General features: G+C 33.1%; 1 protein-coding gene across 1 annotated transcript in view; it reads left to right on the plus strand.

The window, feature by feature from the left end:
* The window catches only part of CTDP1 (CTD phosphatase subunit 1), a 44929-nt gene that overhangs the window by 19776 nt on the left and 6333 nt on the right, over positions 1–18820 (plus strand). Inside the window, exons 6-12 of the mRNA XM_058176031.1 lie at positions 6344–6434; positions 7589–7755; positions 9447–10517; positions 10915–11056; positions 13179–13409; positions 14706–14865; positions 16194–16366. Of these exons, the coding sequence (XP_058032014.1) occupies positions 6344–6434; positions 7589–7755; positions 9447–10517; positions 10915–11056; positions 13179–13409; positions 14706–14865; positions 16194–16366 (2035 nt within the window). The remainder of the gene's footprint in view (positions 1–6343; positions 6435–7588; positions 7756–9446; positions 10518–10914; positions 11057–13178; positions 13410–14705; positions 14866–16193; positions 16367–18820) is intronic.

The raw sequence follows: 18820 nt of genomic DNA on the forward strand, positions 1-18820 counted from the left end.
TGATTGAAGGGTACATAATAGGCTTTAAATAGGCTTTACTATATAGTAGATGGAGTCAGCTTCTCTATTATCCCAGTGAGCTGGATCAAACAAATGGTTGAAAGCTACAGGAATTAGATTCAGAATAGACGTCAAGAAGAGCCTCCTGTAAAAGTTCAATAGCAATATATCTTCCTTGATTATCCGCTTCAATTAATGTTGCAGATAAATTACTCTTTATATAAACAACTAGTCCATTCTTCTTTTCTGTAGCAGATGCAACAAAATGTATTCCCAATTTCGAATTTATCAAATATTTCTGGTCTAATGTTCTAATATGTGTTTCTTGTAAACATACAATGTCATTTTTAAATTGCTTCAAATAATGAAATATCTTTCTTCTCTTTTGTGGTGAGTTTAATCCATTGACATTCCAAGATAAAAATCTAATTGCCATTATCAGCAATCGGAAACTTTTGAAGCACCAGCCGCAAATCATATCTTTCTTTGGGCCTTGCTCCTCCCACTGTTTCCGTCTTGGTAATAGCAGATTGAGCCTGTTGAGCCTTTTCTTCTTGTTCCTTGCGTTTGACAGCTGCTCTTGTCATCCTTGGCTCTTTTGGAATCTCTGATCCCATCTTAGACACATCCAACGCTTGTAAACGGTCTTCTTCCATTACTATCACTTCTTTTTCTTTAATTTCACCTTCCTTTCTCCTACCATCCGGAGATGGTGGACTTCCAGCCTTAAGCACATAAGCATAAAACTCTTGTGCTTTACTGACTGTATTAAGACGATGTGCTTTCCCTTCATAGTAAACTATTATACCAATTGGGATGTCCCATCTATACTCAATCTGACGTTTTTTAAGTTCGTTCGTTAGAAACATGGGAAAAAATTTGGGTGAGGAATGTTAAATTCACGCAAGCACAAAATTTAAGAGAAAATTTTTATAAAATGTTTTATAGATGGCATTTAGATCCTAAAAAACTGTCATGTATGTATCCAAATGTGAAAGCAAAATGTTGGAGATGTGATTGTGAGGATGCTACCTATTATCATATATGGTGGACTTGCAAAAAAGTTAAAGCCTTTTGGATTAAAATATGGTGGATTATGCAGAACATTTTGAAAAAGAAGATCAAGTTTGTTCCACAGTTCTTTTTATTAGGAATAATCTCAGATTGCACTGTTATAGAGACAAAACTGATTCTGAATTTAATAACTGCTGCAAGATTATTGATTGCACAATATTGGAAGAAAGAAGACTTACCTACAATTGGAGAATGGATTAGTAAAGTATCAAATTTAGCAGAAATGGCAAAAATTTCTGCCTACTTGAAAGACTGTACACAAGAAAAATATATATTGGAATGGAGGAAGTGGATTGATTATATTCAAAATAAGTATCAGATTAAAAAATATCAATTAGTTTTTGAGTGAAGTTAGGAATTATTATGTATTAGTTTAAGAAAGAAGGGAATTGATAGTGTGATGGTGTGAAATGGAATATGTTTTATGTTATATTTTAGATTATGTTTGTTAGTTACAATACCCTGTATTCTGTTCTGGGAAGTCTCGGGGAGGGAGGGGGGGAAAGGGAAGACTATAAATTGATTGGTTGCCATTGTACAGGAATAATGGTAGAATTAAACAAGTTGGAATGGTGTAATGTCGGGACTGCTCGGCAAACACTCCCGAAGGGAAAGGGTAAGGAAAGAGGAGTAAAGAAGGAAGAAAGTAGGTAGGTAGGTGGGTATGGAGGAAAGAAGGGAGGGAGAAGAAAGGATAGGAGGAGGAGAAGAAGGAGAAGATAGAGGGTTAGAAAGGATGGTAGTGAGAAGTGGGAAAGAGGAGGGGAAGTAGGAAAGCGAGGAGAAGGTGGTGGGGGAAGTTTAAGAAGGATGAGAAGGGAAGAAAGGATTAAAGGGGGGAGTGGCAGTCGAGCAGCCCTGACTGAGTATAATTTGAGTATAGGACTGATTGTTGGATAAGTGATTGTATTGTACACTGGTCAAATTGTGGGAATTATTATGGAAAAATAAAAAATTTTTGCAAAAAAAAAAAAAAAAAAAGAGCCTCCTGATGTATAGCTGTCAATTTGTACAGCTGCCACACAAAGTGATGAGTTTCCTTCCCCAGAGGTTTTCAACAGGCTAGATGGTCATCTGTTAGATGCAGTGCTGGATCCTGCACTGAGAAAGAGGTTGGAACGTGCTCTTAAGGTTATTTCCAACTAGATTTTGTGATAATTTTTTTCACAGATACATATATAGCAGATCATACATAATTTAAGCTCTAGATGGCAGCATTTTGCAGCTAAATATATGATATTTTTAAAAATGTATTTAACAGATGCTGTTTTAATTTTTAAAATTACTTTTGTTCTACATTAAAATCAAATAAGACTTTTTTCAGCTTTGACAAAAACATACTTTACATCTATGCCTGAAGTAATGTTTCTTAAATTTTACATATATACCAAATGCTTAGAATTTGTCAGGAAAGAAACATTTCTGCTTTCAATTTCATATCTTACAAAACTTGTTTTTAAGTAGCTATGGGAAATTATTTAATATGTGAGTATATGTGTGGAACATATACAATATACTAATATAAACAGAGCCTGCAGTAGTTTATTAGGAAATCCTTCTGAAACGTATTGAATGATCTTTAATAAAGAAACATCTAGAAAAGTCGATGGAGTCAATTATAGAAAATTGATGATTAAAGACAGATAACTGAAGTATCTTCATAGTTGTGGTTAGTCGCAAAATGATGTCCGACCCAGTGCAACCCCATGGACAACGTTCCTCCAAGCCTTCCTACTCTCTGCCATCCCCCGGAGTTCATTTAGGCTCATGCCGACTGCTTCATCCAGCCACGTCATTCTCTGCCGCCCCTCCTTCTTTTGCTCTCAGTCATTCCAAGCATTAGGCTCTTCTCCAGTGAGTCCTTCCTTCTCATTAGATGGCCAAAGTATTTGAGTTTCATCTTCAGGATCATAGTCTTCATAGTAAGATGGTATAATAATTTAGAGAGCAGAGAAGGATATCTTAAGGGCCACGGTGTGGCTCAGGCTGTAAGAAGCCTGTTATTAAAACACAGCTGCCTGCAATTACTGCAGGTTCTAGTCCCACCAGGTCCAAGGTTGACTCAGCCTTCCATCCTTTATAAGGTAGGTAAAATGAGGACCCAGATTGTTGGGGGGGCAATAAGTTGACTTTGTAAATATACAAATAGAATGAGACTATTGCCTTACACACTGTAAGCCGCCCTGAGTCTTCGGAGAAGGGCGGGATATAAATGTAAACAAAAAAAAAAAAGGAAATGTCTTTGTTAAAAATATATCTGTAAAAAGATAATGTACTTGTAACCCTCCATATATTACTAAATTAGTCTCCAGTTCCTCATTATTTGCTGATTAACTAGAATTGTTGAAAGTTGTAATTTGCCATGATTAAGATGATGACAGTTTTCCCTATTTTACCAAATGCTAACATGCCACCTACACTAAGCAATATCAATTATAATTCTAATAAAATAATTCTGCAAGCAACCACATATCTCAATAATCAGATGTTTCTTTTGGAGTATACATTTTTTTTGTCTTTCAGAAATACAAAGAAATACCTGCTGTAATATTTTTTAATCCCAGAAGAAGACAGTAGCAAAAGATTTCAGTAAAGCTGACAAGGAGACTGTGGATTCAGTCACCAGGAATTGAATTCTACTTTTTAAAATTAATTTTTTTAAAAATCTAAATATCTGTAGGATATTGAGGGTGGGGGTTAGATTGCTTTTTGTTTGCTTATATAATGTCTGTTTTAATATTCCAAGGCTTAATAGTATGTGATTTATTTATATCACAAAGAGCTAACAGAACGTTGTTTAAAAATTTATTATTGCACTACATTGTATTGGATAAGATCCAGTCTGTTTCATCTATTCATCCCAAACGCAGTTATTTTTGGATGCTTTGGATTATCCATATGCATTTCATTTTCATCTTAGACATTGTTGCAGAATGAAGAATATATTGTTTTTCTTGATGTATGATCAGGGCAGGGGCTTGATAATTTTCTGGTTTTATTGGTGACGAGCATGGAAAGAGACATTTTTATAGCGATTTTTATTTTTATGACTAGGCTGTTTCAAGTGTTTGTTCTTTCATTTATCCATTTATACATTCAGTATGTTTTCAGTATAGTGGCTGTTGGTGTGAACTCTTCAAAGTTTCATTTTTCCATGCATAGTATTTACATATAATATACATAAAACTATGGGAGAACTTGTCCAGGGTTTGGGAGTTGAGTGGCACTATTATGCTAATAGTTGGTTTGGTCTCAGAGACAGTGACTGCCCCAAATCACCCAGGTGGCTTTTATGCCTAAAGGGGGACTAGAACTCATGTCCTCTCGCTTTCTGACCACTATACCACATTGGCTTTCAATCAAATTGCCTCTAAAACAACCATTCACAACGAAAATGCTCTCCAGTTCTCAGCTCTTTTTGAGAAAATGTTGAGAGTTGTAGGTTAAAAGTATAGATAAAATGCAGATTGAGAATGGCTATTGTAAAGAGCCCAAGTCATAGTTTGGATGAGCTTGTGAATTTACCCACAAACATGCAGATCCAGGGAGACTAACAGAAATGTATTTGTTGGCATGACTAAACTGTCTACCCTTTTGAGCATGTGGTTTCATATCCAATTATATAAGAGTACATTGTTTGATTGTCATGTTGTTCCTTTGCTTTAAATGTACTTAAGTGTGCATACATTAATTCATATAGACTAGGATATTATAATTAAGTTCCAAAAAAGATGATATTGGGAAACAAATCTCTTTCTATAAGTCTTGCCTTTTCTGCAGTCAGTTGTGAGAAAGCCTGTATATATATGAGGAACTTTTGGCTAAATGTAGACTGTTAATCTAGTCAGATTTTGTTTCTTATGTAGATACAGATATAGAAAAATAATTGACTACGTCCTGGTTTTATTTATTGAAATGTATTTTATTTTAATATATTTATGTCCTTTTGTTTTCCAAGTTAAGTGGCTTGTTTCACTTCAGTAACTATGCATTTTTCTAAAGTTTATCTGGTGATGATTCTCTTTAGCTAATCTTTTCAATTCGTTATGCCTAGGTACTGCAGGGGTCTCACAACAGGGATGATTCTACATGAATTTGCTGAAATTCTTAAGCAAACGCGGGTGAGTTAAGGTTGAATTTCTATCCTTAACTCTCACATTTTCTTGCTTTTGTGGGTTTTAAGTTACTACTTTAAGATGCAGTCGTTTTGGCCTACATGTATCAGCTTTAATAAATGACCAGTGATATCTGGAGGTGTTTTGCTTTTAACTTATAGAAAATGCTGTGTAGTTGCCAATAGATACTAGATTGCTCTAAGTGCATTACTTCCTGAATCACCAGTCATGTTTGAACATGGAATTTAGACAATTATGGTCAAAACTTTAAAGTATTTTTTAAAAATATCTGCTTTAAAAAAGCAAGTTTGTATTGATTATCTCTAGAGTATCAATATTATATAACCAGCCAAGCTGGGTATTGCCTAGCTGATATATAATTTATCAGGTGCTAAATATTTTACACTACTTGGCAAATGGCAAAACCAAGAGATGTATAAGATGATTTTCCCAAAACTCTGATAAAGCTTTGATAAAACTGATTTTTATATACCACAAACTAGACAACACAATTATGATTAAAAAACCCAATACTATTACAAGGACAGCTATGCAGTATTTATACACAAGTGTTAGAAGTATAACTTAAACCTGCAACTGCAAGAAATTTCTGTTGAAACTTTTTCCTTATCTTGCCCATTTTGCTTAAGCATTACAGCACATCTTTAGTGCTTTGCCTAAAAGCACCAAAACATTTATCAACACTGAGACATGCTGTTGATAAATGAGAGACATTGTTCAATCCTGAGACTTGCAATGAAACTATATGAGTGGAGTATCTTGTTAATATTAACAAAATGATATAATGTTAAAAACCAGGCGTTCTGGTTTAAATTTCAAGTAAGAATGTATAAAATAATAGACCAGCTTCAAAATATTTTGCTTAATACTATTTATTTTAGCATGTTTTAATGTACTATAAATTATATATCAATTCTTGAATTAGAGATGTTGTTTTAATTTGCAGTATTATTAGTAGATAAACATATTGTGGAATTTAATAATATATTTTATTTATATAGGAAAACCCAGATGAAAATGTATGTGTGTATAATTTGTAGTAATCTAGAAGACAAACACATAGTATACAAATCCCTGCAGGAAATGTAATAATACTGGAAAAATTAATTTCAGTCTTTTTTTCCCTTTAAAAGCATTTTTGGACTCTGAAAAGAAGCTTTTTTCCCATCGAATATTGTCAAGGGATGAATGTATTGATCCATATTCAAAAACTGGCAACCTTAGGTATGTATTGTGAGTAAACTGTTGTTTATGGAATAAATATACAAAGTATATTGGGAGAAATAGAAGATAAAAATCAATTAAATATTACAGGTATTCTCAACTTACATTTCAGCTACATGCACAAGTATTTCTGTCAACTTTGACTGAAAAGAAAGATTTGTATTAGTTAAATTGAATGCAGTGTTTGTGTCTGTATATGTTAGAAAAATCATTTGCCCTGAGCTTTATTTTGTGTAGTTCTTCCTGAGTCATACTTTGGAAACAAAAATGAGTACTAATTTATATGAATGTTTAAAACATTGCTATTTTGTAGAGTACATTTTGGATTTTTTTATTGTATTTTAATAATTTATGATGCTAAATATATTGTTAGGCACAAGAAATCAGGGTCCAAGCCTGTTCAAATGAGTATAAGTTTATTCTGTGCTAGCTCTCTACAAAAATCAGAACTACTAATAGTCAATGCAAACTGGAGGTAGATAAGAGTCAGTGGAATTCAAAGAGGGCTGGAGGGACTCCATACTGATGATTCACCAGACCCCTTGGGCTCAGCTAGTCATCCAAATGTATCATGAGAATAATTCTGGTTTTGTTTGTTGTGTTTTAATTTTTTTAAACACATTTGTTAAAATTTAGTAGTGTATAACAAAATTATAATTGATGTATGTCCCCTCTTGCTAACATCTATGCATTTTATTTAGACTGTCAGGATGTTGCCATTGCTTTTTCTCGACTGTATTGCATGAACTTCATTTTTTGTTAACTCCGATTTTTTTCTCTTGCTGCCCCTTCCTCAGTAATTAAGCTAAAGTATCCACTAAGCAAAATCATATCTGAGATGAATTCCTTCTGTACCCAGTTACTGGTTGTGTCAGGGTACAATGCATAAAATCCCCCCTCCCAGTTTCCTACAGTACTAAATGTGGCAGGCCTGAAGATCCAATGCAAAGACAGCTTCTAGGCCTGACAGGTTGCTTTAGCCAACAGAGGATCATACTTGACCGGTTGGTGGTAGAACTGAATGTCAGATGAACCTTAAAAAAATAATGTTTGCTTATACATTTCTGACAACTTTTCATAATCTACCAGTAATTATTTTAGAGGTATCTAAAAGTGGATAATCAATATAAATTAATTTTGTTCTCTGGTTATAGGAACTTATTTCCTTGTGGAGATTCCATGGTTTGCATTATTGATGACAGAGAAGATGTTTGGAAATTTGCACCTAATTTGATCACTGTGAAGAAATATGTATATTTTCAGGGTATAGGTGATATTAATGCACCACCTGGCTCAAGGGAAGCTCAAATGAGAAAGAAAGGTAACTGTCTAATATACATGATGGCGGGAAACTATGTTCTAATTTTCAATATTTGCATCATACAAAGTCAATTGCCATCATATTTATTTAAGCAGACTATTATCTAATCTAAGACAGTGTTGGAAAACCAACAGAATCAAATTTTTATATTATACATTTAGCGGATTTAGATATCTATAATCACTTTTTAAAATGATTACAAGATTGCTAGTAATTGATATATAGAGATGGTTTTTATTGCATGGAAAGTCATCAAATGCTAGTAAGGCAACTTACTTACATTTATCAACTATATTTTAAAAATTGCTTCTTTTTAAAGAAAAATCTGCATCAATATTTTAATTATACTGGAGCTTTTTCAACAATATTAAAATAGATGTTTTAACAAAAATAAATTGATATAGTGAGAAAGAAATGGAAGTATTTTTCTGTAGTATGGCCTCAGCCTGGATTCTTTTGTCCTACTATTTGCAATTTTAAGAAGAGAAGTGAGAGAAAGAAAATTGTTATAAAAATACATAATAACTTGTCTACTATCTAATCTGTAACCAGCCAATTAATTTGGCTCAAGCGGGTTCAAATTAGGCACCTCAATTTAAAAAGGAATTAATAGCCACCATAGGTGTTTCTCTCAGTAGCTCACACATTGTGTTGAACTATAATTTCTCCATAATTAATTGGCAGTGATTTTCCTTATAGATAACAGTAAGATAAAACTGTGATTTATAAACCACAATGGTTGAATTTATATGTTGTGCTTAGCCACATAAAAGCCCAATGAACACAATGCAGTGTTTGAACCCAGCCAATAATGGTAGAACTAAATATGCCTTATTAAAAATTGAACTTAATTAAAGCAGTCTGGTGAATAACAGCAGATAGAGCCAGTAACATACTTCTTATGTATGCCCCCCACTTGTGCTGTTGTATATTCATAAGCGCTCTTTACCTGATGGCTGAAAAATAAAGGTGTAGTGTTTTCCCTGCCTCTAATTACATGCCCAGAATGTTCTCTCTGCTGCTTATCTCTTATGAAAAGTAAGGCAAAGGAGAGTTAGTCCCTTAGGTGACATTTATGAAAATGGACATCTAACTATGTAGAAACAGAAGTATACAATTATATATTTTTTTCAATGAACTGTGTCACTATGCTGAAGCACTTCCCCATTTTGGTGTTATATTCTAATAGAATTCACACTATCCAGCTGGTATACTTCAATTAAGAAAATGATATAAATGGAATAATCTCCTTGATCTCTTGTACTCAGGAAGATAATACATTTTAATTGTATGAATTTTAAATAGAGATATAATCATGTAGCTGAAGATGAAATAATGTGCTTTTCACTATTTTGTGTAGCCAGAAATATTTAAAGTAAATTATTGTTTTTAACCTTAAACCAATTAAATCTCTGTGCAACATAAAAATATAATTGGCCTAGCTATCTTCCCTCCCCTTGGATAGGGGTAGGGAAGGGGGAATGTCATTAGCTAATTTCCATGGGGTTGGGGGTTTTTTTGTTTGTTTGTTTTGTATTCCTTATGTGATTATTACAGAAACCATGCAGGCCCATGTTTTTGCCTTAAATAAAGATGTATTTAATTGGATAATTTGTATTCTTTAGTTGACTTATTTTCTATACTTGTGTAAGCTGAATTTGAATTTAATTCATATTGTATATTTAATTTAGCAAATCATTCCTCAAAATCAGTGGATGCGTCTGATCCAGCAGCAGTAATAAAGGATTCTGAAGAAATAAAGAACACTGGAAATGTGGAAGAGCAGAGCAATGGCATTAAAAAATCTACAAAAGAAGTAAATGGCAATAATTCTGACAGCAATGAGCCTTCACCAAGGGATTTGAATTCTAACAATAAAGGAACAGACTCTTTGTGTGATTCTGATCAGATAAAAAATGTTCCTAATACAAATAATCAGATGAGTGCCAAGGAATCTTGTGTACCTTCAGATCATGAAAACAGGACAGTTATAGGCAAGCAGCAGGTTCAAGACAAAACAGCCAATTACTTGGACTTTGAGTTGTCTAGTGATAGTGAAAGTGATAGTGGCTTGGAAGCTAAAAAATCTTTATCCTCTTCTGCCTCAGATAGTGAAAATGAAGGGAAAAGAAGCTGGAAAAAATCAAAGCATCCTGTGCAGGAAGAAAAGGGTGTACATCTGCTGGGAAATGCTACAAATGTAGAAAAAGATGGACAGTTGAACCATTCTGGAGACTCTGCAGCTTCACTTAACGTCAATGCCCATCCCAAAGCTTTGGATTTGGAAACGCATGAGGAAATTGAACAAGATAGCCTTTATAGTCTAGGAAATGGTTGTATAGACAAGAAGGAAGCTGAAACAGAATCTCAAAATAGTGAACAATCTGGTATAACTGTAGGAGAATCTTTAGATCAAAGTATGGAGGAGGAAGAAGATGATGACACAGATCATGATGACCATTTAATATACCTTGAAGAGATTCTTGTCAGAGTGCATACAGATTATTATTCCAAGTATGATAAATATGTCAGAAAGGAAACTGATGAACTTCCAGATATACGAAAAATAGTGCCAGAACTGAAACAAAAAGTATTGTCAGATGTTACCATATTATTTAGTGGATTGTACCCTACAAATTTTCCTATAGAAAAAACACGGGAACATTATCATGCTATTGCACTTGGAGCCAAGATTACAAAAACTCTTGTATTGAATGAAGATGACCCCAATAAGCCAACCCACCTTATTGCAGCCAGAGCAGGTAAATAGAAAATAAAATTATTTTGAATTTGAAGAACAAGTCTCCCCTGGGTAGCTGTCATGCTTTTCCTTTGTTGTACTAATTTGATCCTTCAGTAAAATAATATAGCTATTTACTTCTTTTGCATGGAGTTAAATTAAAATTAAAATAATAAAGCATAATACATCTGAAAATCAATTCCGTCATAGTTGAAGTACAACAAATTCTTATGAAGCAGGTTATTGGATGAATCTCAGAAGGTTAGAAACATTGAAACTGACTTGAAATCAGTATTTTTCTATAAATTATTTTAATTCTGCTAAGTTTAATGGGACTTGTGTATGTGCAAAGTGTTACCAGAATTGACTTATCACAAAAAAATTGTTTTCCAAACACTCACATTTGATTGTTTAAATAGGCACAGAAAAAGTCCGGCAAGCTCAGAACTGTAAAAATCTTCATATTGTAAATCCAGATTGGTTATGGTGTTGTTTGGAACGATGGGACAAAGTAGAGGAACAACTGTTTCCTTTGAAGGAGGATTACTTCAAAACACAAAGGTAAAAAGTAATAATTGAATATATGGAGATTCTGTGGTTATGTGTGACTTGCTTGTGTTTAAAAATTAATGTCCTGCCTTCAGAAATAAAGATATTGGAGAAAAATCTCTAAAGGTTGTAAGAGAATGTGAGAATCACCTTGAAGAAAGGAAACAATCAGACGGGGGCAGGAGCCTCCAACAGAAATTCAAGAAACTTAGAAAAGACTAGTTCAAATGGATCAAGCAGTTAAAAATGGCGGTGGAAAGTTTATATTTTCAGATTTGCAAGATTGACTTCCCAGACAGGAAACATGACTAGATGAACTAAATCTTCTTTATTGTAAGGCTGCATTAACAGAATCTTGACCTAAATATATGGGGGTTCTTAGAGAAAACAGATTATAGCAATCCATTTCAGTCTGGATTCAAGATAAGTGAAATTATCTTGGTTAGGTGGGTGAGTAGGGTAGGGCAGAAAAGGAGTGTAGCCCTTCTTGACGTATTTGCTCTCAGCCTTTGATAGCATCCTTCATTGTATCCTTCTGTAATACCTCTGGAAGTTAGGAGTGGGGATATTGTTTTGCAGTAGTGCTCCTTCCAGAAATAGCTTCAATTGGTATTGGTATGGAAAAGAATCTAAAGTCCTCCATTATAGGGTGTTGCAAGACTGTTCTTTTATTCCTCCTATGTAACCCGTACACGAGCCAACAATGAACAAGTTGCCATGAGAAGAGGCAATGCTGGGGATGTGGACATTCTAAAAGTCATTTATTCCAAGATCAGCTGGACTTGAAGAATAGACTTTACTGAGTTGACATATGTTCCTCAACCATAGAAGGAAGCTCCCTTCAAGTGAGAGAATAGCTGGGAAAGTAAGACAATGGGAGTCAAAGAACTTACATAGCTTCTGGGAATGGATTATTTTCAATGGAAACTTACTTTAATGGAATCTCAGGCAAATATGTCTAGAATGGTTACAAATAAAATTTGTAAATTTTATTTGTAACCTCAATTTACAATTACATTTGAGCCCAGAATGTTGATTATAATTTTTTGTGGATATAAGTCAGGTTACCATATGACTGGACTTAATTTTATAGTTAAAGAGTTATAGTTATAACTCTATAACTATAAAATTATTTTTTATGAAAACCTATATGGTATATAATTTATAAAAACTATAATAAAGTTATAGAGATATAAACAATTTTATATTTCTATGATAGTCATTTAGCAAGTCACCACAGTTATTAAATGAATCTAATTGTTGTGAGTCCATTTTATCCAATGGGCTTTTTTGCTGAAAAATGGTAAATTCTGCCCATTCACTGATCCCACTTAGCATCTTGGAGAGAGGATCTGTACTTGGATCTTTGACCAATAAACAAATAATAAATATTGTTTATTTGACCAATAAACAATAATAGATTTTGTTCGATGCATTCTGATTAAAATCCAATGAATAATATTGAACTGTTATAGAAATAACTGTTTTAGTTATTCTACAAATACAGAAAACTTTGTACAAAATGAGAATATTTTACGTGCAAATTTCTGTATCGGTTATGGATGTTGTCAGCCTATACCAGTGCTTCTCAAATAGTGGGGCGTGCCCCCCAGGGGGGGCGCGAGGCTCCGTAAAGGGGGGCGCATTTGACCTCGTTTTTTTAAATAATGATACTATTTACAGTCGCACGGGGGGCGCGAAAAATGTTTTCTTCTTCCTAGGGGGGCATGCCAGAAAATAATTGAGAAGCACTGGCCTATACAGTTAATAATATGGCAGTTAAAGAAGTAGTAAATACTAGCTGAGTTTCTTTTCTTTCTTTTTTTTGAATACTTTTTGTCTTTCCTTTTTCTGAATAACTTATTTGTTCAATTCAGTGTCTTTTCTGAAATTAACCATACATTATATAAGTGTTCTCAAGTTGGTGTTTTAAAAACTTGAGATGTAAGTGAAATAATTATCCATTTTGTTTTTATAGCACTTTCACATTGGTTCTTATACATATTTATACTATCAAAATCAATGATTCTATTAAAATGCAGATGGTTTTCTGTTTATATTTTATATGTCATTTTCAAGGAAAGAAACAGGAAAAGCTGATTGCTAACAGTGTTTTAAATATTTAATCTAACAGAGAAAATAGTCCTGCCATGTTTCCAGATATCCCTAGTGCTTTCCAGACTGCTCTTTTTCATCCAACTCCCATTCATCCAAAGTGTCAGCCTGGGCCTGAAGTTCGACTTTATGATCCCAATACTGGAAAACTAATTAGGAAAGGATCTCAGAATTCCAACCAGTCTTCATATATTCAAGCACCAGCTCCTCCTCTCACTTTACCAGTCCATGGAGAGCATTCTTTATTCAGGTACATAAATATATGATTTTCCTCTTTTCTATTACATTTAACATGGAAAGAAATAATTCACATATTTGTATATTTTATTCTTTCAAGAAGCGCTTTATTAGAAAACTGAAAAACAGTGCAATGTCCATTTTTAATACTTAATAAAGTATTTGCAATACCTTTATAAATAATTACAATTTCTAATTTCTGTACATCTTGTTTTCAGTTTAAAGCATGCAATTATGACTGTGAATCTGTTACATAGGATAATATAATTTCTTACTCTTTCCTGTAATTGTCAGAAAGGAAATTATAAAACTTGCGGAGAAATACAGATAAGCATTGTTACATTTTGCAGAATCTGAGGAGTATTTGTGACATAATAGATGTTATTTTAAAGGTATGAGAGCTATGGCAACAGTTAATTAAAAACTTTGATGTACTTTGCTAAACTGACTTGTTTTATATTTTTAATTTTAGTAGCAAAACCTCACACTTCTAAACACAGTTTCTATTTTGATAATATTACCTGATAGATTTAGAATATGTCCAAATAAAATTATAAGTATGCAAAGCACTTTTAAAATACACACATACTTTGAACTCCTTTGTTCTGAATTCTCTTTTTGTTTTTATAAGTTCTTTCAGTGGTGGAGAGATTCCTAAATTTTTACCTTGACACTGGAAAGAGAGCAGGTGGGAAGGCATTCTAATTGATGCTTCCTTTAGAATTCTTTATTGACCAAGTGTGATTGGACACACAAGGAATTTATCTTTGGTGCATTTGCTTTCAGTGTACATAAAGAAAAAATAAAATATATTCGTCAAGAATCATAAGATATAACACTTAGTGATAGTCATAGGATACTAATAAGCAATCAAATCATACTAGGAAACAAAACAATATAATTTATAAAGATACAAGCAACATGGATATAGCCATAAGTGGTAAGAGATAGGTAGTGGTAAGGATGAAAAGAAGAATAGTAATACAGTCTTAGTAGCCAATTTGACAGTGTTGTGGAAATTAGTTATTTAACAGAGTGATGGCATTCAGAGAAAAAAACTATCCTTGTGTCTTGTTGTTCTGATGTGCAGAACCCTATAGCGTCATTTTGAGGGTAGAAGTTGAAACAATTTACGTCCAGGATGTGAGAGCTCTATAGAACTATGACAGAGGGAATTCCAAATCGAGCAACTTGATTAATATATTTTTCCATTGTACAAATTTTGAAATGGTTGTTTGTATCATGCCAAAATTGGCATTTCATTCAGTTTCAGTCATAACACATTTAATAAGGAGGTCTGAATTTTCAGAGCTGTTCAACCACATCAACAGCTTCTTGATGAAGAAGAGATTCCAGCAAGTGAAAATGAGGAGCCTGGCCCATCCAGAAGGAAGCGCCAGCCAAGTATGTCTGAGACTATGCCACTCTATACTCTATGCAAGGAGGATTTAGAAAGTATGGATAAAGAGGTAAGCTAAAATAATTGTTCATTAGGATTAAAAAAATTATTAACAATGTGTAAACAGGCCATAATTTTGGGTAGGTACAATTATCTTGGACTTCCTTTTATTAATATGTCCCATGATGATGAAATGACAGTTAAGCTCAAAGATAACTTCTTTTGTTTCCATTTATTTAATAGTAGTAATAATATTATATTTATTATGTTTATCCACTTGAATGAGTTACAAAATTTTTTGGTTGTCTTAGCAGAAATTATTCCAAACAATGGGTATTTTGAATTTTGAACTTTAGAGAAATGTCTTTGCCATTGTAAATTAGGGTGGAAAAGATGTATAGCAATTGCTATTTTGGTAAATGAGAGCTCATGAATATCAAAACTATTATTTAAATTAAAAAATACATATTATATGCAGCTCTGCATCAAATATGTAGAACACCAGCTGTAATATCTAAATACAAATTTTAGCCTCAGTAGATCAATTCTACATCCAGATAACTTTTAATATTCTAAAATTTATATTAGAGTAGTTTTAGGTAACATCAAGGCCACAGAATAATGTAAAGTTTATGGATTCTCCAGAACTTTTCAATAAGGTATAAATAAAAAAACGTACAGAAAAAAAGTTATAAATTAAAAAGAAAAATGGAAGCAAACTATGACTCTGTGGTGAAATGTGAAAATAACACATAGATGATAAAGATGCAACTGCTGAGTTTTTTTATACCTTGTACTAATCCAAATGATTTATTCCTCATTTTTGGAAATATAAAATCCAGCTTTCTGATTCCAGAGCCTTTAGGAGTACAGAAGAATTTCTTTTAGAATTTTCTTAGTTTCATATCTCAAACTTCATCAAGCGATGTAGAAAAAGTGGATATGATTCCTTCTTTAGTTTCCAAATACACATTGTTTTTTTCTGCCCCGTGATATTAATCTGTCCCATGTGAGGTTTTTGAGATGTTCTTTTCAATTAATACTTATTGAAAAACCACATGTAAACAAGATGAGTATTTTTGCTTTGCCTACCTCTATCCTAAAAAAGTTTCATACGTTTTATTTAATTAAAGCTTTAAATGAAAAAAAAATCATGTACTGCTTTGCATTGAAATTATCGATTTCTAATATTGTTGCATTAATTTAAGCTTTATATTATGCCACCTTGTTTAGGGGAGAGTGGAATTAAAAATAATAAATACATTTCAAATCAAACATGCAAATGTCACATTTTGAATATCCAAATTGAAAAGACATAGTTTAAAATGTATTATTTAAATTAGTATTTTCATGTTTTTTCTGATTTTTTTTTCACTCCCAACTAATATTCCTTCACAGGTTGATGATATTTTAGGAGAAGGTAGTGATGACAGTGACAGTGAAAAAAAGAAAACGGAAGAAGAAAAGCAAGAACCACATAGTACTATAAAAGAGACTCTAAATATAAAAGTGGAAGAAAGGCCAGTATCAACATCATCAAGTGAAAGAAGTTTGACAGGCAGTATACCCAGGTATTTATTAACATTCTTAAATAAATCCTTCAACTTAAGTTTCTGGGTTTTAAACACAGAAAGCAACCAGTTAAATGGTTACCAGTAGTTCATTAAAGCCATGGGTTTTTGTTTGCCTGTTTATATGGAATGTGTATATGGAAAAACACGTAGTCATCGACTTATAACCATTTGTTTAGTGATGGTTCAAAGTTACAGTGGTATCGAAAAAAGTGACTTGCAACTGGTCCTCATACTTACGGCATCACACCATCCCCATGATCAGAAAATCAAAATTCAGGCATTTGACAACTGGAATGGATCTGTGATGCATACACTGTCCTGGAGTCACATGATCACCATTTGCAATTTTCCTAGTGGGCTTCTGACAAGCAAAGTCAATGGGAGAAGGCAGGTTCACTTAATATTCATTGTGATGATTCACCTAACAATTGCAGCAAAAAAAGTAATAAAATTGGACATGACTCACTTAATAATTGCCTCACTTAGCAAAGCAAATTCTTGTCCCAATTGTGGTCATAAGCTGAGGACTACCTGTATATCCTTCTTAATATATTTTTGAAGGGTAAGCTATCTGAAATATGAGCAGCTTATTAGGGAATTCCTAAAATATTAGCCTGCTTTCCCATTCTTCTTGAAATCCTGTACCTCTCTAAATGTTTAATTACAAAATGCCCTCTAGAACAAAGGGGGTTAAATAACCAAACTTGTTTCATTAAATTAATGTTAAGACTCAACATACTTTCATGATACACTTTATTATTATAGTTTAATCATTAATGTTTTCTGATCCTTCACGACCTGATGGACATCACTAACCATGCTCTTGATTGCTTAACATTTTCTCCAAAGACCTGTTTCCTAACATTATGTTTCCAAAATATTTAAGATTTAGCTTCATTATAAGTGTTGTTTTCTTCTCCAGTGAATTGTATTTAGTTCAATCGTTAGTGTGTTCTCCATCACGGGTCTCTTTCTGGAAATATAAATAGAATCATTACATTGTATAAGAGTCTTCACCACTCCAAAAGGATAAGAATTCTTAGCATAAGGCTACAAATTGGAGTGCATAATGAGAGATTGGAGTCTACTATCTCTTCTGTGTCAATGAGCTTTCCTTGAACCCACTACTGGATGTATCTATTTCTACTTATTTTATTTTACTTGATATCATTTAGAGGCTTCCCAACTCCAGATGATTCAATAATGCATCTTGCAGATGCTCAACCACCATTCTTCCCCCAGGCCTGAGAGAACAGCCAGATTTTCACTGACTTTCCAAAGGTCATTAGGGAAGAAGCGGTATAGAACCTGGGCAGGTATGCTGTCCTAGAGAGCAAATGCTACAACTGAGAACATAACATGTTTTCCAGCAGAACAATTTGCTATCAGTTCACTTTTCTTTCTATTGCTTGAAAGTTTTCATAGATCTAAGAAAGTTATAGAACACTAGCTTGTAAATGATACTGATATAATTTACTGAGCATCAGGCTTCAGAGTCTGAAACACATTATCACTAATAAAAAGTACTCTTAAATTGCTGTTCTACAACTTAATAAATCTTATAATTATATAACAGGTATACATATTGTCAAAAGATTAAATGAAAGCCTAATTATTACAGACATAGATATCATAGAATCAGATACTTGTTAATGGGGGGGCGGCTGCTAGTCTCCTTTGAAGTGGCCTAAGATTAGACAGGAAGCTATACAAGTTAATGTTACTCAGTAACAATAAAGCTTTTAGTTGTCAAAATGCTGGAGCTATGCTTCTAAATTTATTATGCAAACTGATAATTTATGAATCTATCAAGTTACACATGCTACATATTATATTACTAAAGCAACATGAAGCTAGATTGATAAAAGTAAAGATAAAAATAGTCATATATGATGATGACTATTTCTCATATTCTGTCTTATACCAGATCTATAAATAATATACCAATACATTTTTTCCAAAGTATTTCTGATAACGGATGGATAACATTGAATTTTATTGTGCACTTCTGTTTAATCATGTTTCTTATTATTTTTTGATAATTTTATTTTTAAAAATTTAAACAGAAAGATAAAACTAATACATACTAATATAAAGTAAGAAAAGAAAAAGAAAGAAATCAAAGAGGGAAAAAGGTAAAAGAGCAATAAAGGAAGAAAAAGGAAAATAGAAAAGAAAGAAAAAAATACAAAGTGGCTTCTGATCTGCTTTACAGCAATTATAAATACAAATACAATTATAAATTTAACTGTTATTAGAACACAGAGCCTGCAATTACTGCAGGTTCAAGCCCGGCCCAAGGTTGACTCAGCCTTCCATCCTTTATAAGGTAGGTAAAATGAGGACCCAGATTGTTGGGGGGGGCAATAAGTTGACTTTGTAAAAAATATACAAATAGAATGAGACTATTGCCTTATTGCCCTATACACTGTAAGCCGCCCTGAGTCTTCG

This window comes from Ahaetulla prasina, chromosome 3 (assembly GCF_028640845.1).
Source record: "Ahaetulla prasina isolate Xishuangbanna chromosome 3, ASM2864084v1, whole genome shotgun sequence".
Taxonomy (NCBI): Eukaryota; Metazoa; Chordata; class Lepidosauria; order Squamata; family Colubridae; genus Ahaetulla; species Ahaetulla prasina.